Genomic DNA, 22,959 nt, shown 5'->3' on the forward strand with positions numbered 1-22,959 from the left:
CCCAGGCCCTCATTTTAACATTGGAAAACTGAAGAACAGCAGTCGAATGACTAGCCCCCTCAGTCATTATTAAAAGTAAAAACTGCAAAATGAGCAGGCAAATGCAGAAAAGACATAAAATCTGTTGATTAGGCTAGCTAATGATAAATGTAACCATAATACCTGCATAATAAACGCCTATTATGTGTGCCTAATACTGTGTCAGGCACTTCATATAACATCTCTAATCCTCACTAGGTGCCTGCAGTGAGCATCGTATTTCTCCCACTGTGATAGACAAGAAAACTGATGTGGAACTCACTGAAGTTCACGCAGCCAATAAGGAATGGAGCCAGGCTTCAACCTGCCCAGGCTCTTTACTAAATGGGACACGGGGCTTCTCTCATTAAAGGAGCAGGCTAATGCCTCCAATTGTTGAGATTCTCAGGCTGAAGCTATCTTTCTGTGTGTGTGTGTGTTTAAATAGAAATGAGGATGACAGTGACACTTGAGACATTTTTTACAGAAAATCTGAAATCCAAAATATCTGTTTCATTCTGCTGTTATCCATCATTTATCAATTCAAAATTGTTTAACAACAACAACAAAAAAAGTTGGGCTCTTCTCTTCCCCACTGTCAAAATAATGGGAATCAAAATGGCTAAAAGAAACTCCTAGTGTTCCCTGTTGACACACACACTTAAGATTCTTAGAATACATTCTGCCCAGATCCTAAGATTTTACAGCTTCCTCTAGCTACCTCCTAGCAACAGATATTTGATCATTTCTTTAAAGCCTCAGCTCTTCTACTAAAGAGCCCCTAAAATGACTTTCACCCTCTTCAGAAAAACACAGGCTTCTCAAGGCAAAAAAAAAAAAAAATTACCACAATGTCACTGTAATTGGATCAGGTTTATTAAGTCCATCAGAACATTATTTTCTCAACTTCAAAAAGCATTTACAAAGCTAAAGCCCTTTACAATATATATATATATATAATGAACCTTCTAGTGAAGATCAGATCTTAAAAAGAAAATTCCAGTAAAATAGCAATATTTTACCAATGATAGCTTTAAATGAAATTGTTCTAGGCATCATAAAAGCTGACAAAGGTGAGAAAAATATACTTTCAGATGTTTTCATATCAATAAGAGAGGGCACAATATATGCATAGAATACAATATGGATATAGAGCAATATCATAAAGTGATTATTTCTTGATTATATAATGTTTTTAAAGAGTTTTACTCCTTATATTGCTTAAATTTTCTAGATTGAGCATGTACATCCTCTATGATAACATTTAAAAGAATACAGAATTCAGAAATAGACAAATGTTTGACTCCACACACCAACAACTGCTGGCCTGTGAACCTGGACAAGTTAGGTAATTCCTATAGGCCTCCAGCTTCTCTTCCATAAAATAAATACCACCTGCTCCAGGGGGTGGTTCTGATCATTAAACAGATGTGTGTAGAAGAGGTTTAGCATCATTCCAGGCAGGTAAGCAAATGGTGGCTACAATTTTTCCCCAGATTGAATATAGGACCAAAAAGATGTTTTAAATATTTTTGAAACTTAAAAATTATTATACAAAACATGCATATCCTTTTATCTAATGATTCTAACAATTTAGAAAAGAAACTAAAGCTGCAAAAAGATGTATGAACACGTATGCCAACCACAGCAGTTTTTAAAAAGAGAGAAACTCGGGCTGGGCGCTGTGGCTCACGCCTGTAATCCCAGCACTTTGGGAGGCCAAGGCGGGTGGATCATGAGGTCAAGAGATCGAGACCATCCTGGTCAACATGGTGAAACCCAGTCTCTACTAAAAATACAAAAAATTAGCTGGGCACGGTGGCGCATGCCTGTAATTCCAGCTACTCAGGAGGCTGAGGCAGGAGAATTGCCTGAACCCAGGAAGCAGAGGTTGCGGTGAGCTGAGATCGCGCCATTGCACTCCAGCCTGGGTAACAAGAGCGAAACTCCGTCTCAAAAAAAAAAAAGTGAGAAACTCTTCATCTGGTTAAATAGGTGGTGAAATTAAAGAAGAAAAGAATAAGTGAAAAACAACTTAGATCTCATTCAAAAATAAATTAACAGGCTGGGCTCAGTAGCTTAAACCTGTAATCCTAGTGCTTTGTGAGGCAAGAGGATCACATGAGGCCAGGAGTTCAAGACCAGCCTGGGCAACATAAAGAGATCTCATCTCTACTAAAAATAAAAATAAATAAAAAAAATCAGCCAGGTGTGGTGGGGCATGCTCTGTAGTCCCAGGTACTTTGGAGGCTGAGGGAGGAGGATCACTTGAGGACAGGAGTTCAAGGTTGCAATGAGCTATGATCACATCATTGCACTCCAGTTTGGGCAACAAAGCAAGAGCCTGTCTCTAAAAGAAACAAAACCAAAAATAAATTAACACAATATGGCACAGTCATATGGTAGAATAATATGCAATGCAGTTGTGGAAAATAATAACATGGATCTATATTTACTGCTACAGAAAGAAGTCTATGATATGTTAAGTGAAGAAACCTCCCTATAAGATTGTAACTATGTTATGATCCTACTTCTGCTTAAAAAAAATTTTTTAATGCACCTATGCATAGAATATACAGTGTTCTATATATGTAAAAACATTTAAAATGGCTTTTTAAATTACACCTCTCAATTTCTCATTAAGAAAATGTAGTCAAACATATGAATCACAAAAGTGAAAGTCTTTCAACTTTGCCAAAAGAATACCCAACAACAAAACTACAACTGAAAAAATATCCCTACTAACATTTCCTAGGCCTGAGTCAGATAATTTTGCACAGAAAGCAGACTTAATCAATCTTATTTTGAAAGGCCGACTGTCAGAAAGCAGTTTCCTCAGGTTATCAACATGTAATTCCTAACAACCCAAATGACAGAGGTTAATTATTGAATGTCCAGACCAGAGAATATTCTTTAGCAAGCTTATAAGTGAGAAGATCAAATTCTGGCTTCACCATAGAGGTGTCCTGTTAGGAGCTTAACCCTCTAGACCTGGATTGCCCATCCACAGAGTTAAATCATGATTCATGATTCAAGCAGAGTTCCCTATTAGATAAGTCACAGGTATAAAATGATAAGCATATTTATGAAAGCTCAAATTATAAAAACTAAATGCATGAATAACAACAACATACACTGAAACTCAGTTTAGGAGATGGTGATTAAAGAAAAAAAATTTTTTTAAGAGACGGGGTTTTGCTATGTTGCCCAGGCTGGTCTTAAACTCCTGTCCTCAAGCAATCCTCTCACCTCAGCCTTCCAAAGTGCTGGGATTGCAGGCACATGCCACCATGCTTAACTGAAGAATAAATCTAGACCAGGGGTTTCAAGTTGGGTTCCCTCAGAACACTGGTATTCCCCACCTCTATAATCAGAGGACAAAAAAAAAAAAAAGAGCTATTCTGTTCATGGTTATTTTTCAACCACTGCTGTTTATCATTACTTGTCTTTTAGGGAATGTTAGTAGATATAAAAAATTTGTAAGTACAAAAGTATAAAATAAGTATTAATGGGAAAACTTGCACAGCTGATCATGTTTCATTCAAAAGGTTTATTTTTTGATTTGCTTTCATTTTTTTCCTAAATATGTATGCCCAAGGCAATAAATACGCTGCAAATAAGTAGTTTAATTACTGTCAGCTGGAAAACTGTACCTAGTTGTCAAAACTGAACTGAGTGTATCAGTGCAGTGGCTATGTTAAGGAGCCCTCCTCTGGTTTGGAGTACCAGTTCTATTACTTTGTGACCTTGGGCAAATTCCCTACTAATAAGGCTCAATTTACCCCTCTTTAAAATGGAGATAACAATATCTGTATCTCAGAGAGTTGTGTTGAGTGTTACAAGATATAATGCTTTGATTTGTGTAACTAGCACCTATGTATTCAATAAATGACACACTGTCTTCATCATCATTATTCAACACGGTGTTACCCAAAGAACACCTCCATGTGTAGCACTCTACCAACAAATAAATCTGAGAACCACTGAAAGAATCAGCAATCTGCTTATGGGTTTGACAAGTAAAGTTACCCAAAATTTCTCAGATTCTTCTCTAATAATTGAGGTTCAGGTAAAGTAAACATCTGATGTATGGCAAGCTAAAAATGTGTTCGTTCTAAAACAGTGATTATAGCTCCACCTACTGGAAGTACAATATTTAACACACTAGTTGCTAGTGTTCAATTTTTAAAATTATGAATAAATATTCTTTGGAGAATGCTATCAAAGAAAATAATTATCTGAGGAAGTTAAGAAACTTAGAAAGGTGAATCAAAACAAATGTTTGGATGGCAAAGGAAAGAAAAACCTACCATTTTCAATTTTGCTTTTAGGATGTGGTCCACTAAATGCTAAAAATTTTCCTGGAACAATCCAGTTGAAGTCACCATTTTCAACTCGCTGTCAGAATTTTGTGAGAAAAGAGAAGAAAAACATTTTATAATTCTTATACAATTTAAGAGACCCTTACAAATAAAACTGCTTTTCACTCTTACTACTAGACTAATTAGACATATATGTAGACAAATGCAGCTTAAAATAAAAACATGCACCTGATTCTCAAAATGCTATTTAGGAATTCAATCACTTTACAAAAACTTGTGTCTAGACCATATAAAACATTTAGAAACTTTCAGTTTACAGTAGAGGTATTTTGCATAAAATGTTCATCTCCTGGCCACTCTGCAAAGAAATGAAATGAAAACAAACATCGTTTGTCCTGGCAATAAATAAAGGAAAATAAGAGAAAATGGGAAATATAAAACTTTCCATAAATGTAGTAAACCTGTTTTAAACAATGAAAAAAAAATCTGTAAATACCAAGCTCATGATGAATACACTTCCAATTTTTTTTTTCTGTTTTTATAGGGCTGATATCTCTTGTGAATGCCAATTTTTAGATGGGGAAATGGCAAAAGGCAGGAGCGAGGGATATAGGCTCATCCATTCCACAAACCAGAGTCAGCCAAACTGTACTGTAGGCAATAAAAAGAGTCAGGCAAGTGACATACAGAGGCAGGGGCTCCTCTAGAGTCAGGTGCTCCTCCACTCCAGCTAATGAGGCACCTTGCAGGAAAGCCACCTAAACACAGCTGATCTTCTAACGGAATTTTCATGTGAAATCTGTTTTTAAAATGTTGACTTTTAAAATTAAGTCATTAACTCCTATGAAACCAAATAAAGCATGCCCGTTGGTTGACGTGAGGACCAGTTATCAGCCTCTAGTCTACACACTAAGATATCCTCAGAAAAGGCTTAAAGACCAAGAAAGGGGCCAAGCACCTTCCCATGGCTCCATCATCTTCCCCATTTTCTTCCCTTCCCCATGTGCCTCTGAACCATGGGACAACACTGGGGCATAAGTAAAGTTACCCAAAATTTTGCAGACATTGGGAGGCATTAGTGCAATGCATCATAAAATATATGTATCTCCTCTTAACTTATGCTGTCTTTATTCCCCTCACCCACTCCTACCCTTGCCCTCCTCATCTCCATTCTCAGGGAAGGGAAGCAATGAAGTTCGCTGCACTGGGCCATCCATTACTTATCCATATAAAAAGCTTTCTTTCCCCCATTATATGGCGAGGACGGCAATAGTACAAAACCAAGCCAAATATAGAGTCTTTACTCTACCATAAGAACACAATAAATATTTGTTAAATAAATTGGAAAATGGCCTTTAAAAAACACTGGAGCCACTACTTTAATTACTTACATTACCCATTATCATTTCCATGAAAATCAAAACTTGGCTATAAAATAAAATTGTCATTCTTAAAATGCAGATGTTTCTTCCCAGTTATAAAAAGTTATATGTAAAACTGTGCCTCACATTTATAAACATCTGAACTGCATTTAATCTAGTTGTAATAAACATAATATCTCCTAAATGCCCTAAGTAAAATCTAAGAGATCCTAAGTGTTATAAATGCACATGCAAAGTTAAACCTCAAGCATAGCTTCTATTTATAACAACTTAAATAAAGAATCTAATTATGGCAATTAAATATTTGCTTGTTTAAATAAATGTCTCAAATTAATGATCCAATATCCCTCAAGTAATTATTAAGCTTAAAACAGTATTTGAAAATTCAAGAATAAAGGTACTCTCTAATCATCAAGAGACTAAAACCAATAAAAGAAAACAGGTTTCTATGGTCACTGTTTCTGTATCCCTGACCACCAACCAAGTATGCTAGATAAATACACTGTGCTATCTGCTTATTTGGATTACAGAAATCCATTTGGCTAAATAGCAACCTTTTATGATTAATCATATGGAGACAAGGGGCCCCCTAAGACACATTCATTCACAGAACCAAAAGAATATGTGTGCAAATCTTCCTACCCAAAAAGATAAACAGTAGATAATATTGGGGTATATTCAGCACCCAGGATAAGGTTGATGGAATAAAATTAATAAGAATAGGATAAGGTTGATGGAATAAAATTAATAAGTATAATAAAAATGGAAAAAAATTAGTAAGAAAGTTGCAGCTTTTAATTGACCTAATATAAGCTCATTTTGGTAGTCTTCCAAAGTTAATATTTGTGCTTTTGTTCATAGTGAATCATATAAATGTCAATGTTTATCAATAATAAAATACTTTATATGACACAAATCAGTTTTTCTAATTAAACATACACATACACTTCAAAGAAATCTAGATCAGATAGGAACTTACGGTACTTCCCAACCCTACCACATTTTGTAAACAAATATCTAAGCAAGGATGAGGCAAGAGTATGATTTCATCACTTCTGATCTAAAGTCTACTACCTACTAACTACTATGCAAAAAAACTATAGATGTTCTTCACTATAAGTAAACCCAAAATAAAAAATCTGAATTCCTGAAACTGACACATTTAGGTGTTGTTATTCACTGTGGCGTAGGATTCTCCAGTCTACAAAAGATTCACAGCTTTCTTTTGAATAGCTCACTCTCTTAGTGCATTCAAAATATAATTTGACCAAAAAATATGAATTTTTACAATTCCTTTTTTTTTTTTTTTTTTTTTTTGGAGACAGAGTCTAGTTCTGTTGCCCCGCCTGGAGTGCAACGGTGCAATCTCAGCTAACTGCAACCTCCACTTCATGGGTTCAAGCGATTCTCCTGCTGTAGCCTCCCAAGCAGCTGGGATTACAGGCGCACGCCACCATGCTTGAGTAATGTTTTTGTATTTTTAGTAGAGACGGGGTTTCACTATGTTGGCTAGGCTGGTCTCGAACGCCTGATCTCATAATCCACCCCCCTTGGCCTCCCAAAGTGCTGGGATTACAAGCATGAACCACCACGCCTGGCCAGCTTTTACACTTTCTAAGAAATACATCTGTGATTCTACAGTAATAGTCACAGATATATTTTTCAGTCCAAACACTGGAAACTATTTGACCTTTTTACTACTATAATAAACCTATAGTAAGATAGAAAAGATAGTCTTTGAGGTTGACAATTACAAGATTGATTTCCTTTATCAACAGATGTGTTTTCTAGGAAAACAGGGAAAGGCAGTTTTGAAGTGCAATTCAACATTCATTTAAACATTTGCTGAGCCTTTATTATATATCAAGGACTGTAAATTGGTATCATACATAAAATAGTAAAAAGAATTCTCTGTGCTTTTATGGAGTCTGAAGGCAAGTGGGAATGACAAATAACAGTAACAAAAATGGCAGCAAATACATGGATACCACTGACTCTGTGTGAAGCTCTGCTGTATTCTATATAACTTACCTAATTCTCATAGTAACCTTATGAGGTAGGTGTTATTTTCATCTCTGTTTTATCCATTAAAGAAAAAGTCACATTCAACTTTAAAAGTGTGATACTAGAAGTACATAAGACAGTGGCACAAGGACTATTTTGAAATTTAATAAGGTAGAACCACAATGCCTTTTTCAAATTCATTTAAAAATGCCTTCTTTGTATTTCCCTAACTTCTAAAACAACAAAATAGTGTTGACAGTATAATTGTATTACATAAACACAGCTATGCTGTAAGGATGAGCACTTTATGAGCTTAAAGCAAAGTAAATATTTGAATTATTTGGTTTAAATTAAGTTGGCATGCCATCTGGCTTTAAAAAACAATCAAACTCTAGATTATTAATTTAGACTTGCTTTTGAAGGAGAAGGTGCGGTGGAGGGAAAGAGGAGTGTCCCATGTGGGTGACTGCTTCACCTCTGCTAGCATCAGCTGCAGCAGGGAGACAGTAGGGTTGGAAAACATGTAGGGGCCCATTCCAACAGTCCCTATCAGTGAACACCTCTGCTGATACAACAGCATGGGGCAAAAATCCAGTGCGCATTTGCAGATGCCACTCCAATGCTCAAGATGCAAAGATGATTTAGAGTCAGCAGCACATACATAGCTGCTGAAACTTGGAACTAGATGCACTCAATCATACAAAGTGCGTATAACCAGAAATCATGAGGGCCTAGAGAACCCCAGCATTATCAGTGTGGGCAAAGGAAGAGAAAGGACTTGCGAGGGAGGCTGAGAAAGACGGTTAGCCATGGAGGGAGGAGAAATCCAAAAGACAGCACATTACAAATTAGGGAAGGAATGTGAATTAGAGAGCGACCAAAGAATAAACCAGGTAGGAAGAACAAGCATAGCCACTTGGTTTTACAAACCCCTGTGTTAGCAGGAACAGTTTCAGTAGAGGCCAGACCATAATTACTTAGAGACTCCTCTCTTAAGAAGTTTGGAGATAAAAGAAGGAAAAGATACCAAACAATTATTAAAGGGGAAGAAAAAAAAGCCATGGGGAATTGTTTAGGACAGGGTAGCTCTCAAAACATTTCACAGATTTAACCAACGTGACCTCCGAACCAGCAATGGGTGTGACAGATACAGAAACATGGGTCCTCTCACTTTTGCAGTTGCAATGGCCAGGAAGTAATTTTGCTTCCTTAAACTTGAGGATGTAGAGTGGTATAATCAACACTACCAGATGGTCACAGGAGAATGCTTCTTCTAATAGTTCTTCGAATATTCAAATCACCATGGGAGGCGCACTTCCATAACTGCTCCAGGTGGTGAGGACATGCCCATATACTTGCATTCATGCCCATATACTTGCTTGACCCTGTCCTACGGCAGTCCCATATTTCCAGTTCTACAATCCACCAACATGTAAAGAAGGCAGACCAAGCAGCATCCAGATTACATTTTTGTTTGCTATACAAATTCTAATCCAAAGCAAAGTTTTGAAGCACCATAATTTCAGTGTTCAACAATACTGACTCCTGTTGTTGACCCGATGTGACTTGTTGAGAGACATGAGGCCTAACAAACTTTGCTGTTTCTCAAGGCAGGTGCTAAAGAGCCATTGTGAGGACTCTATACCACCTGGTCACTCTGACAATTTACTTACGCAGTGAAGGGTGACAGCATCAACCTGGAGATAATCCCTAGTCACATATTAAACTAAATTGATGTCACATGTAGATCGGGTCTTGGATTAAAATATCTAGCAATCTGTGTTGTAAATCACTGACTTAGAAACAAAAAAAACCTCACTCTTGCAGAATAGATTGGCTGCTGATGAAAGAAAGAAACATCCTTTGAAGATGTTGTCTACTATGGTCAATTCGTCCCATGGAATATTACTACAAAATCAGAATGGATTCTTCATTAACATGTTTTAGGTTAGGCACTTTCCACTGAAAACAGATCATATAAAATATCTTGAAATGTGCTATCCTCCTGTTTTTAGCATTCATTCACACATTTTTTAATTAGTTCTTTCGTTCAACAAATAATAACTGCCCACTATGAGTATACTGTGCTACTAAGTTACTTATTCAAACAAATAATAAGACAGTTCCTGCCCACAAGTGCCTGTAGATGTGTAAACAGAATATCACACAAGACTATGTGAGAAGAGCTTCCACAGGGCTGAGAAGGACTGATATGCTGGGGTTCTCTAGGCCCTCATGATTTCTGGTTATACACACTTTGTATGATTGAGTGCATCTAGTTCCAAGTTTCAACGGCTATGTATGTGCTGCTGACTCTAAATCATCTTTGCATCTTGAGCACTGGAGTGGCATCTGCAAATGCGCACTGGATTTTTGCCCCATGCTGTTGTATCAGCCATGCAAATACAGCGGACCAGAAAGAAGAGCTGATGAGCAGAAGGAGGAAGCAAGAGCACATGCAAAAGCACAGAGGCCGCCACCTGGTAAGCTGCGTGGTTTTGGGTGAGGAGCGGAAATGGAAAAGGGCAAGGGTGGAGAGGAAGGACAAGCCCATGTCAAGAAGGGCCTCCCGTGCCATAGTAAGGAGTTTGCATTTCCTCCACACCTTTAGTCAGTGTGGAGCCCAAGAAGGACTTAAAACAGGGGAATGATGTAATCAGACTTAATTTTTAAAACCTACACCCTGATAGTCATGTGCAGCCTTGATGGAGGAGGCCCAAGATCCAAGAAATACCTAATCCCAGGCATCCAGAATGAACCCATGCTTTATCACAAATGGTTCCCAGATGGGCTATATTGCAATGTGGCTAACATAATGCGAAATCGCCTTCTAAAATAGAAATGGTCTTTACCCCCCCCCCAAAAAACATCCTTTAGGGGAAGATAGCAATAATGATAACCTGTGAATTGCTTGAATGTCTCAGGAATAAAATAATCCACATTTCAGTCTGTTATGGATCAATGAGAAATTCTGTATCACAACTAATTTGATAAGCATAAAAATGGGGGTTTGGGGCAAGACTCAAATATGGCAACTTCTGCAGAATGAGGCACAAGAATACATGAATGACAAGACCAAAGGCTTTAACCTTATACATGGAAAGATGATATTACTGGTAGCCTCCTAAAAAGCAAAAAAGAAAAAGAAACAGAGTCTAGCAAATATAGGGTGCAAATAGTAGGCATTTAATATCTGTTCAACAAATGAACTGAAAAGTAATAAGAATGCGGCCATAAGGAGCATGGTGTGGCCACTTGTCTCTCAAAAACAATTGTTCATCTGCACACCATTATTTCTCTAAAGCAAAGTCTCCTAACCAGTGTGACCAGAATGGAGCTGCCTGGGCAGACTAGGGCAGCCAGAGTCCTCAAGCCAGTTGCCAACAGCTATGAGCTATAATCACAGGGTGTTGGGCAAATATTATCATTTTTTCCATGTGCCATAATGAAAAAACAAAAGGAAGGCCTGTGCAGTGACTCTGTCGTCAAGGCAGTAATAGTGCCTCTGTCATCAGGCATGCAGGCCAAGCACGGCTCTAAACTGTCATGACAATGGTAAAGAAGCAGCCTGGCTTTGTTCACATTTCAAAGTACAGGATCAAGGCCACAATAGCTTGATATACTGGAAAATATCCTCCTAATTTGGTTTTTCACACACAAAAATGGAGTGACTTATGGCAGGGGGAAGATAATGGCAGCTAGAAAATAGCTCAAAGAAAAAAGTCAAAGGACTATCTCAGTTTTGAAGTCGTTTTTGAACTTTTAGCTCCGCCTAATCCCCAAATAGATCGTTAAGGAGGCTCCTTGAAATTGCCTGGGGTGAGTTTTGAATGGGGTAATAAATGTAAGCCACAGTGATGAGGCACCCCCCATACTGCCAACGAAGCACCATTTCTCTGCATTTCTTCCCCCAAACCCAACCCTAAGAACAGGGAACTGCTACCAAATCACACTTCCATGATCAAATATGGCCAGCCTTCTGGAAAACCGTGGAAAGCCCTTGGGAGAAGCAAAATTACAAATAAAGACATAACTTCAGATACTCTCTGATAAATAATAACTGCTTAACAGTGCATCATAAATGATCACTGGCATCTGGGCAACGTCTTGTTGGGTAAAGACAGCTATCCCCAAAAACAGAAGGAAGCTGACTAAAGGTGGACTCTGTATATCGGTGCCACTTCCAGGTCTTACAAGGAGGGTGTTAGCCTACACTAGCATTAACCACTAAACTTTACTATGGGAGAGCATAGTTCCTCACATACCTACAGGTACGTCACTTAATTGAATGTTCAAGCTCTTTCATCTTCATTCTTTTTTCCTAAGACAAAAGATCCTTTTATTTTTCTGAACTAGATTTGAAATGGCTAGATTTCAAAGGAGTAAAAGTTCTCAAGGCTCTCAAGGTATGTATTCTTTGAGAACACATTAAGAAGGCTGTTGGAGAAGTACAAATGTTTTGACACTGATTCCTAGAGGAAGCTTTTGCACCACTGTCTCACAGTTACTTTTCTGGACCCTCCCAGTATAGCTCCCCAAATTTCATGTCTGACCGGGGCAAATGTGAGGAACTGCACATTTCCACAACAGCTTGGTAAAGGACCTGGAAAGACGACATTTTGGAAGATACTTTTGCAAGATGGAGGCCAACACCTGGTGTTATCAATACTTAATACAACGGGCCATTTGTAAGTCACACGGAAATAAAGCGAAAGCCTGAGGTATCTCACCTCAAGTTTACTAAACAGAACAGGGCTTTGAAGTTAACTCTCATGTGAACAACAGATGACATGAAGGAAGCAAGGAGATATGACATGGGCTTCAGGTCACACTGATGGACTATGACAGTACATTGGCTAGCCTGTTCTTGCAGAATCCATACTCTAGTTATATGTGGCTACTATGCACTTGAAATGTGGCTAGTCTAAATGAAGATATGCTATAGTATAAACTGCACACTGAAGGCCAGGCGTAGTGGCTCACACCTGCAATCCCAGGACTTTGAAAGGAAAGGTGGGCAGATTGCTTGAGCCCAGGAGTTTGAGACCAGCCTGGGCAACGTGGCAAAACGCCATGTCTACAAAAGATACAAAAATTAGCAGGGCATGGTGGCGCACACCTGTGGTCCCAGCTACTCAGGAGGCTGAGGTGGCAGGACGGCTTGAGTCCAGGGGGTCGAGGCTACAGTGAGCCTAGATTGCACCACCGCACTCCAGCCTCGGTGACAGAGCGAGATGCTGTCTCAAAAAAAAAAAAAGATAATAAATAAAATAAACTACACACTGGGCTTCCAAGACTTTATTCAAAAAAATGTAAAATACATACATCATTAATAATTTCTATTTTGCTTATGTTAAATGCTATTTTAGGTATATTAGTAAATATGCAAACAATATATTCACAAGTAAAATGTATTATTAAAACTAATTTCATCATATGACTTTCATATTTCTAGTGGACAGCACTGCTTTAGACCCTGGAATTGCAGGAGGAAATGGATATAACCCTCTGCAGAATGGGCAGAGGTATATTTGTAGACTTTCAACAAGTATGTCCCACATTCTGTTGACCTCATCATTAGCAGCGTTTATAAGTAACACTCTAAGATTCCCCTTTAATCTCCCGTAGAGATTCAGTCTTATTGGTTTAGGCTTTTTTTTCTTTGAGCCATATCATTTACTAAATGTACTTTAGTTAAAAAAAAAAAAAAGTGCCTTTGAAAAGTTGCATCTTGAACACCCCCAATCATCTAAGGCTTACACTCTGACGAATTGCTGTCAACAATAAAATTTTACTTTGAGAACTGCGCTACCTTCACTGGAATACTGACTTTACTGGAGCTAATAAAATGTATGAACCCAGCTATTCCACAAGTTCACCAAACATCATACTCACTAGAACAGGGCAAATAGCAAGAGAAATTCTGACAGGAAAGGACTGGGTCCACAGACTGCCAGGAGAGAGTTCCTTTATTTATTCATTTATTCTTCAAGCAAACATTTAAGAAATACCTACCACCTGCCAATCACAATGGTGGTTTTCTATTTTATAGGCTTTAGCATAGAATAGATAAATCATTCTTAAAAAAGAAGTCGTTTGACAAAATTTTTCAAACGTTTACCAAAACTGACTGTTCCCCTCCCATCGCCTAGGTGGTCACTGTCAAGGTGAAGGCGTTAACTACCTTCTTGGTAGATTTTTGTTTGTTTGGCTGGTTGGTTTGCAAGGAGAAAATGGTACGGTCTGCTTCAGGTTATTCAAGACTATTTTCAACCAACCCTCAGCATCACCACTGAAGTTACGAAACAGAGAGAGAATGGAATAAATAAAACGCCCACCAGTTTTTCCCTTGAATTGTCCCTTCTTCTCTCTCATGCCCTCCAACACTCTCCCACCTCGGCCTCTCCTTTAACTGAAATGGCTTTAGTGCTTGGCCATATATTTAATAATTAACACAATGGCCATTTGCATTCTTCATGCTCATATACACCGGGCAGGGATCCAGGTCCAGGTTTTGGAGGGGGTCTGAAACTTACCTAATTTGAGGGTCCACCTTACAATAAAAAATGATGAACACGAAATTGGGTATAGGACTCTAAAAGGTGCCCATACACGTTGGGGGTTGAGACCCACTAAAATGTAAGCTTCATTATCTTCAAAGTATGTCACCTCTGGTCATATAATGTAGATACCTATATGCGTGGGCAAGGGAGTGTCTTATTGTTTGTTTTATTACAGAGATACACTGTATTAAAGCACTCTTCCGTATGCTTTCTCTTTAACAATCATTATAGAAATCATTCCAAGATAAGTGGTACAGCTCAATTCATTTCTTAAAATGACTGCATAACATTCAATGATTTATATGTACTATAAGTTACCTGACCTTCTTTCTTATAAGTACGTATTCCCTTTGTTTCTAATTATGGGATTTTAGAGGGGAAGGCTTTTTTATTTTTTTGTCACTACTGAAAATGTTTTTATGGTATTAAAAATAACTCTTTGGGATTTTTTAATAAATTGCATTAAATTTATTAATTTTGGGAAAAGTAGCAGCTTCATGATGTAGCAGCTTCTTTCTATCCAAGAACAAAGTACATGTTTTTCCATTTGGTCAATTCTATCCATAGAGAATTTGCAACCTAATAAGGCTTGTATGCAAATAGCCATGATATAAGAAAAATGGAAAGTACAAATTGTAACACATGAAATTGGGGGCGAGGGGGCCAGGAGCACTCCAGAGGTGAGATCTAATCTGTGCAGGATTTTAACACAAACGAAATGGAGGAGGGGAAGGTGAAAGGAGATGGGTATCTGGGAAAAAGCAAGCTCAGCCAGGGAACAGAGACATTCAAGAAACAGTAACTAAGCAGTTCAGAGGAGCTGGAACACAGAGTAGGCACAGTGAAGAAACAGGAGATGCGGCTAGAAGGGTAGGCTGGAGCTCATCAGATCTAAGAATGTCAGGACAGGGCAGTTTATCCTCATTTCAGCAGGGCAATGGGAGAAACAGCCAGTCTGGGGCCAAGAACAGGACAAGCAAGATGAGAACTCTATTTTAGGATCACTCAGGTGTGTTTAAGACAGCCTGGGAGGAGAAGGGCCGTGCTCATTAGAGAACTGCTAAAATGAACGGTCCACAGGAAACGACATGAGACCTGAGTCAGAGGGAAGGAAGGGAGAACAGAGAGGAAAGACAGATATAATTAATACATCCTGTGGCACCAGTAGAAGTGATCCAAATACTCACTAGGTTAGGGAGGAAAACAAAGCAACGTTTCTAGCCTTGAGCCTGGGTGCCCAGTAGGACGGCAATGCTGTAACACATACAAAGCAGGGGACCATGCTCGGGTAAAAAGATGATCAGTTTCTTTTCAGATATGTTGCATTTAACCTGGAAGCAGGATATCCAAATAGCTGTATTCTGGACTAGGACCCCAAATGTGAGGGCTGCCCTGATCTTACTAAGGGAAGAGATAAATTATATTGTTACTCTGGGGAAAACCAACATGATGAGTTCACATTCTGAGAATGTTGAACCTACTCACATTCACACTTCATCTTTCAGAAACAGTTACTGATTTCTAGACTCCTCCTTATCCTTCTCTTCTCCAATAACTCCTTACAGCATAACCCGACTTGGAGATAGCCTTTGCCTACATTTTGAGCAGTCAACATATTAGTCAAAAGTTCTGTAATGATGCTATAATAAAAAAAAATTCAGCCAACTTTTAGAACTAAATAAATTTAGCCATGTTTCAAAATAAAATTGATCCAATCAAAAATATAATAAGGGGCTAAGCATGGTGGTTCATGCCTGTAATCCCAGCACTTTGGGAGGCTGAGGCAGGTGGATCACTTGAACTCAGGAATTCAAGACCACCCTGGGTAACATGGTGAAACCCATCTCTTAAAAAAAAAAAAAATTAGCCAGGTGTGGCGGCATGCACCTGTAATTCCAGCTACTTGAGAGGCCGAGGTGGGAGAATGGCTTGAGCCTGGGGAGGCAGAGGCTGCAGTGAGCCAAGATCATGCCACTGCATTCCAGCCTGGTTGAAAGAGGTAGACACCACCTCAAAAATAAACAAATAAATAAATAAAACCTAAATGCTAAAATAAAAGTAACTTATAATTTTACTACTCAACCATACTTAGAAATTACTTTTTCTTATAAACTTAAGGTACAAAGTGATTGTCAATTCAGATTTGATAGGAGAATATATATATAGATACGTTGTTTTCCCAAAATAAAATTTTAGTGACTCCTGATTCAAAGGAAGTAACCAAGGCAGAAAGAACAAAACTAACCACTACTGAAAACCCCAGAATGCTTTCATTTAGCACCCGCTCAATTTGCAATACATGAGTGTGAGGGGGGAAAAATTAATCAACATGAAATTATGTTTTATAAAAAAATTTAAATGTACAAACCTCATAATGTTCATATTCATCCACATCGAATGTCTCAAAGTCAAAAAATCCATGTTGTAATCCCTAAAAGCAGAATTTGTATTAGTTTTTCCATGCGAAATTGAGAAACTCTACTCATTATTTCTGGAACATCTACTTATAGAAATGATCCTCACTAATCTGAAGAGACAGATTGAAACCTTTGATTTTTAATGCATACCTAGAAATCTTTTTATACCATTGGCTATATTGCATTAAGACTAAGAAGCGGAACTAAACAAACACCTAGGATAACACGAAAAAAGGCCCCACAAAAGACATCTTGATTTCTAACTTACATCAGTTTCGTATGTAAAATTATATGTATAAAAAGTGAAACAAAATAAATTTACAGTTAGAACCTTTTGGGAACTAGACCTAACTATGACAGAATATATCATAGTGATTACCTCTTTGTTAGGTGAAGAAAACTCAATTATTCTTATGAGTTTTTGTTTTCCTTTTATCATAAGGAGGTGTTTAGCCCAAAAAAAACCCCTGGATTTTTTACCATATTTTTTTTCTTCCAACTCCTAAAACTCTTAATATTTCTACTTAATAGGCCCTTATTTATTCCTAAAACACTACCTTGGGAGAATCTGTTTCATGATGACAGTTTCTGACAAACTAGAATCATACTTGACTGCTCTTACAATTTAAAAGAAAACTGATATTTTTAACACAAAGAAAAACTTTACAATCTTTTTTGTAACTAATGACTTACAACTTTTAAAAACTATCCAGCTTGCTCAGATCTAATATTTTAAAGTGAACAGAGAGTCTTTTATTTTATAAATCATGAAGCTATACAGATTACAACAGAATACAAAACCACAGGTACATTTAAAAGTTACATGATCAAGTCATTAAAAATAGAAAAAGAACTAACAAGCCAAGCTCCAGTACATCTATCAGTGTTTTTTCAAAACATACAACATGCACCATCTGCATCAGAAACACCTAGGATAATTCATATTAAAGAAAGACTCCTGGGCCTCACCCCAGGACTATTAAATCAGATTCTCAGTGGTTGGGGCCCAGGATCACCATTTTCAGTACAGCTTCCCAGGTGATTCTTATAAATGCAAAATTCTGATAACACTGGTTTAAACAACCCCTATAGAATAAGCAGAACAAATTATTTAAATTAGTCCACCCTTTTAAAAAAAAAAAAAAAACTGAGTTCATCCACAAGTACCTTTCCAGACAAAAAAGTGAGAAAAAAACATATACTCTGAAGGACCCACTTTTTTTTCTCTTTAAAGTGTTTGCTTATGTCCATGTATGGTAGTTCACATAACATGGAATATAAACTGTACTTAGACAATGCCAATACATCAAAATCAGAGAAGTGAGCTCCCTAAAAAGACAAAAATGTGGCCATACTCTTAGAAGGGTTCTTAGAAGGGTACCACCAGTGCCACACAAAAATAGCCCAGAACATGGTGCCTTGTGTAAGAGAATGAACATACAGGAAATGTTTCAGGTGCTTAAAGGCAGGCTGCACAATCTATCAGATCCTCCAAAATCTCATCTATCTTTGAGTTAACCCCAACATGTGATGAAGCAAGTTTACACACCTTTCCTCTGCAACAGGAAGGATGGCACGGCTTTCTATACTGAGTTACTAATTACCGTAATAACAGGCAGGGATAGTCCAGTGTCAACTCTTTCTAAATTTTTTAAGTGTTGTAAAACAAATGGCCAGTACCAGATGGTAGAGAAGGCAAAATAATAATAGTGATATAAATAAACTGCTTTTCCCTCAGGCATATTTTCTAAATGCTGTAATTAACACTTATATGTTGGGTAATGTCTCCATAGAAGTTCTTAACTGGTATTACTGGAAGTGCATTTTGGCAATATCATTTGCCAGGGTGGACTAGAGTATCTCTATAGTTGTTTAAGTGGAAAGAAAAGCATTTGAAAACTATTTTAAAGTTTGATAGGGTTTAAATTCATTTTAAACGAAATAGAAACAACCATGTATAAAACAGGTAGCACACTTACCACACCAATTTTCTCAACTCAAAACACAGCAAAATCAGAAGAGAAATGAACTAGAATTGCTACTGATACTATACTTATAGTCCATGTGACATTGCTGTGTATGTCCTGTGATCAACAGGTTATGTAATATGTACATTCCTGACTGATAATAAATTATGGTTTATGTTCGAGATGGAATTATGTACTTTGAGCCCTCATTAGAATTTACAGTATAGCTTGTATAACTTCTCAGATTGTGAGTTAATGTTTCTAAAACGTGTTCTGAGAGCTCTCAGATATCTTCTAGTTTAACTTCTCCATTATATACAGTAATAAATAACTGTAACTTGGCTCTGATACTTTAGAGTGCATCAAATCACCTGGAGAGATCGTTCAAATATAGACCGTAGGGCTCCACCCCCAGAGTTTTTGTTTTACTGGGCCTGGGGTGGGACCAAGCAGCAGAGGAGACCAGTGGCTTAGATAGCTTCCTAAGTGTCCCACACCAAGATCAAACCTGATTAAGAAGTTAAGCAACAAAGCAATGTCACATGCACTGCAGCTGATAGTGGTGATAAATCTGACCGGGAACACAGAGTTTACATGACAAAGAAAGGCCCCTTCTACTCTCTCCTCCCAGTTTTTCCTGGTGTTTGTATTTTACAAATCCATCATCCTTCAAGAAGTAAAATGTCTTCTACTTAATGGCTCCCCTTTCTTCCCTCCAATAACAAATAAGGACGCTGAGATTATTCCTGTCTCATACTTTTTTAAACTACTGTGTCAACTACAGAAAGGAGAATTGTTATTACCTTTCTGATTCCCTGCAAACAGTCGAGGATGGTGAGATTGTAAGTGCAGTTTCCAAAGGAAGCATCCCTATAAACATAAATAAACTCAACATTAAATGCTGCATTTAGAACATTCGAATAATAAATGATAATACCAAAGTCGGCTGGAGATGTGCTTGTTTGGCCTCACAGCTATCAACATGGCAAACTTATACAATAGATTAGACCCTACTAGTTAACTACGACAGCTTAACTGAAGCACTTCTGAAATTGCTTTAATCCAACAGGCCGATTTAAGAGCCTGCATTCCTAAGTCAGACTGCCGTGGTTCCACTTTCAATTCGGCCACATACTGCATAGGAACCTAAGCAAGTAATTTTACCTCTATGATGAATCTTGGTCTCCTCATCTGTGAAATGAAGTTAATGATAGTGGCTATCACTCACAGAACTGTTGTCAGATTATGTTTTTTTAAATATGTAAAGTCCTTCAATAGTGGCTGGTACATAGGAAGCAATTCATAAATATTAAGTCTATTCTTTTTTGTTTTGTTTTGTTTTGTTTTTTTGAGATGGAGTTTCACTCTTGTTACCCAGGCTGGAGTGCAATGGTGCGATCTCGGCTCACTGCAACCTCCGCCTCCTGGGTTCAGGCAATTCTCCTGCCTCAGCCTCCTGAGTAGCTGGGATTACAGGCACGCACCACCATGCCCAGCTAATTTTTTGTATTTTTAGTAGAGACGGGGCTTCACCATGTTGATAAGGTTGGTCTCGATCTCTCGACCTCGTGATCCACCCGCCTCGGCCTCCCAAAATGCTGGGATTACAGGCGTGAGCCGCAGCGCCCGGCCAAGTCTATTCTTATTATTAAGAGTGAATTTCACGGTTTCAATAAGTAAAACATTCATCATTGCAAGAGGTATTCTGGCAGAGGAACAACCTCCTGTCAGGAATATGATAAAAACAAGCATAAAAAGATAAGAGAGACAATGTATGTAGGTCAACAGAACCTAGCAGGGGTTTTCATGGATTAAATGCCATCCCTCCCCTACAACAAAGAAAACGAAAGAAAGAAAACAGGAAAATGAAGTCCGGCTTCCAACATTCTCCTCTGAGTCACTGGGATCCATGAGAGCTTCTAACACAGTATGAAGTACTCCTTCAAAAGGAGTGGGAAGCTATTGTGGTGAAAATTGAGTGCTTCATACTTTATTTAAGTTTTTAGAGCAATTTAGCAGACCTGCTTTAGGCAACATAAAACTAAAGTATCAAGTTCAGGTCAGTTAAGCAAGAACTGGCACCAGAGCTTTAACACTACAGAGTTCCAAGGTGTCCGAGGTAGGAAACTTGACCTCAAGGCTCCAGGCTCTCTGCCCAGCCTCCACGGCTGACCCAGGAAACAGAGCAGGCAGACACTGCCCAGATGAAGTCAAAGGCACACACAGCAGCCATCAGGAAGGGGCCAGCAGATGTTCCGAGGGGAGAACATATTTTTAAGGGCTTTAAGGTATAATGAATATAAAACCAACTTTCACAACCATCTGAAGTCACTTGAACCCATGGCTGCTAAGCCATGTAACGTCATCATCCTTGAGTTTCAGAATCCCAAGAGCCTAACATAAAATGAGTAAGTCAGCAAAGCAACTTAACAGAATGCTTACGTCCTGAAACTTCAGTTATTTCCAATATTGAAGCCTCATTTCAAAAGGCGAGTTCTTTGTTCTTTTTCTGAACTCACGTCAGTGAAAAATAAAATAGCCCCCCTTTCAAATATCTTATAAAAGTGTAAACTATATGTTAGAAAGCCAATTTTAATGGACTATGCTGGAGAAAGGAGTGACTAGGGATCTAAGAAAAATATGAGTTTATACAAACAACCACATATTCCTCGGCAGACACTTGTCTTTGGGGTTCAGAATCTCTGTGCCATGGACTCTCGGTGACCTGAGGAAGCCTGAAAACCCATTTTCTCAGAATCATGTTTTTAATGTATAAGCTAGGATTAACAGAAAACTATTTCAATTACATGTAAATAAAGTTATCAACATATTAAAATACAAATTTACAATACCCCAAAAGGTCCTTTTTAAATTAACATATTGTATAACAAGATCTCGTGGCAAGTCTGATAACTGCCACTATAATTTTGAGGAAGGAATGAGCACAGATATTTTAAGAAATAACTGTAATGTGATATTAAATTGTCACTTATATTGCTAATGCTGCTACAGTTTATTTACAACATTTATAATTGAATGTAATCCTATAACCAGTAAGGTAAGGTTAATAAAAATAAAGATCAAATTTTTTTCTCATTTAAGTTCACTGACTCCCTGAATTCTCTCCACAGACCTTGGGTTAAAAACTACTGCTTTAAATTTCTTAAAAGGGGGTAAAAATTTCTTTGTATTTAAAAAGAATTTAAAACATTACACGAAGTAAAGGTATCCCTTATTCTTTCAAGTGTATCTTCCCACGCCTAGACTCAGCTAAACAATTTCACTAATGTAAGTTACGAGAAAAAGTTCCAGGCCTATTCTTTCTGAATGTCTGCAAAGTATGGTGAGGCTCTCACGATACCTCCTACCCCATCACAGCCACAACTGTTACCAGTGGCTAAAAGGAGTGCTCCGGTGAGCTGGTGGTCAAATCTGCAGGCCTGCAAAGCTGGGAAGGAGAGTTAACATGCCATCTGACAGAACAAGGCAAGTCAGTCACCGCAGGCTGCAAAGGCAAACAAGCTGACAAGCTGAAATCTAACAAGGAATACAACAGAATTAAGTCACATCCTCCAGACTGAGAAAGGAGTTGGCATGCCTTTTTTGAGCACCTACTGGGTCAGGTAATTTAGATGCATTAGCACATTTAATCCTCATGACAGCCACATAGTGCCAACAGGTTCCCAAAATCTGCCCCCAAAGACTGGACAAGAAAGAAATGGCTTATTAGTGGCATACGGCTCATACGGAGTCACCGGAGAATACTCTAACAGTGAAAGGACACAAAAACATTTATATATTCTCTGAGGGAAAAAGAGAGAAAGTAAAAGATGGAAGATTGAACCTATGCATCTAACGAACCCTATTAAAAGGAGATTTTTTTTTTTTCTTTGAGACAGGGTCTCACTCTGTCACCCAGGCTGGAGTGCAGTGGTACCATCTTGGTTCACTGCAACCTCCACCTCCTGGACTCAAGTGATCCTCCAGCCTCAGCCCTGGAAGTAGGTGGGAATACAGGTGCAAGCCACCACACCCGGCCAATTTTTGTATTTTTTGTAGAGCCAGGGTTTTGCCATGTTGCCCAGAAGGGTCTTGAACTCCTCAGCTCAAGTGATATGCCTACCTCTGCCTCCCAAAGTGCTAGGATTATAGGCATGAGTCACTGCATCTGACCAAAAGGTGAATTTTTAAAGCCTCTTTTCTAAAAAACGAAAACCAACAAAGACAAAAAGAATAAGAGAGAAGAGAAAACAATAAAATTTTGAAAGCTGGGAATCATTTAGATG

The 22,959-nt window shown here is 38.2% G+C and overlaps 1 protein-coding gene across 12 annotated transcripts in view; it reads right to left on the reverse strand.

Moving 5' to 3' along the window:
* CDC14A (cell division cycle 14A) overlaps positions 1 to 22,959 on the reverse strand; it is a 194,244-nt gene that overhangs the window by 73,942 nt on the left and 97,343 nt on the right. For all 12 annotated transcript variants that reach the window (XM_078332648.1, XM_035252283.3, XM_078332649.1 and 9 more), the window contains 3 exons: positions 19,477 to 19,543; positions 16,658 to 16,720; positions 4,329 to 4,416 (listed from right to left, as the gene is read on the reverse strand). In XM_078332648.1, the coding sequence (XP_078188774.1) occupies positions 4,329 to 4,416; positions 16,658 to 16,720; positions 19,477 to 19,543 (218 nt within the window). The remainder of the gene's footprint in view (positions 1 to 4,328; positions 4,417 to 16,657; positions 16,721 to 19,476; positions 19,544 to 22,959) is intronic.

The sequence above is a fragment of the Callithrix jacchus genome, chromosome 7 (genome assembly GCF_049354715.1).
Source record: "Callithrix jacchus isolate 240 chromosome 7, calJac240_pri, whole genome shotgun sequence".
Lineage (NCBI taxonomy): Eukaryota > Metazoa > Chordata > Mammalia > Primates > Cebidae > Callithrix > Callithrix jacchus.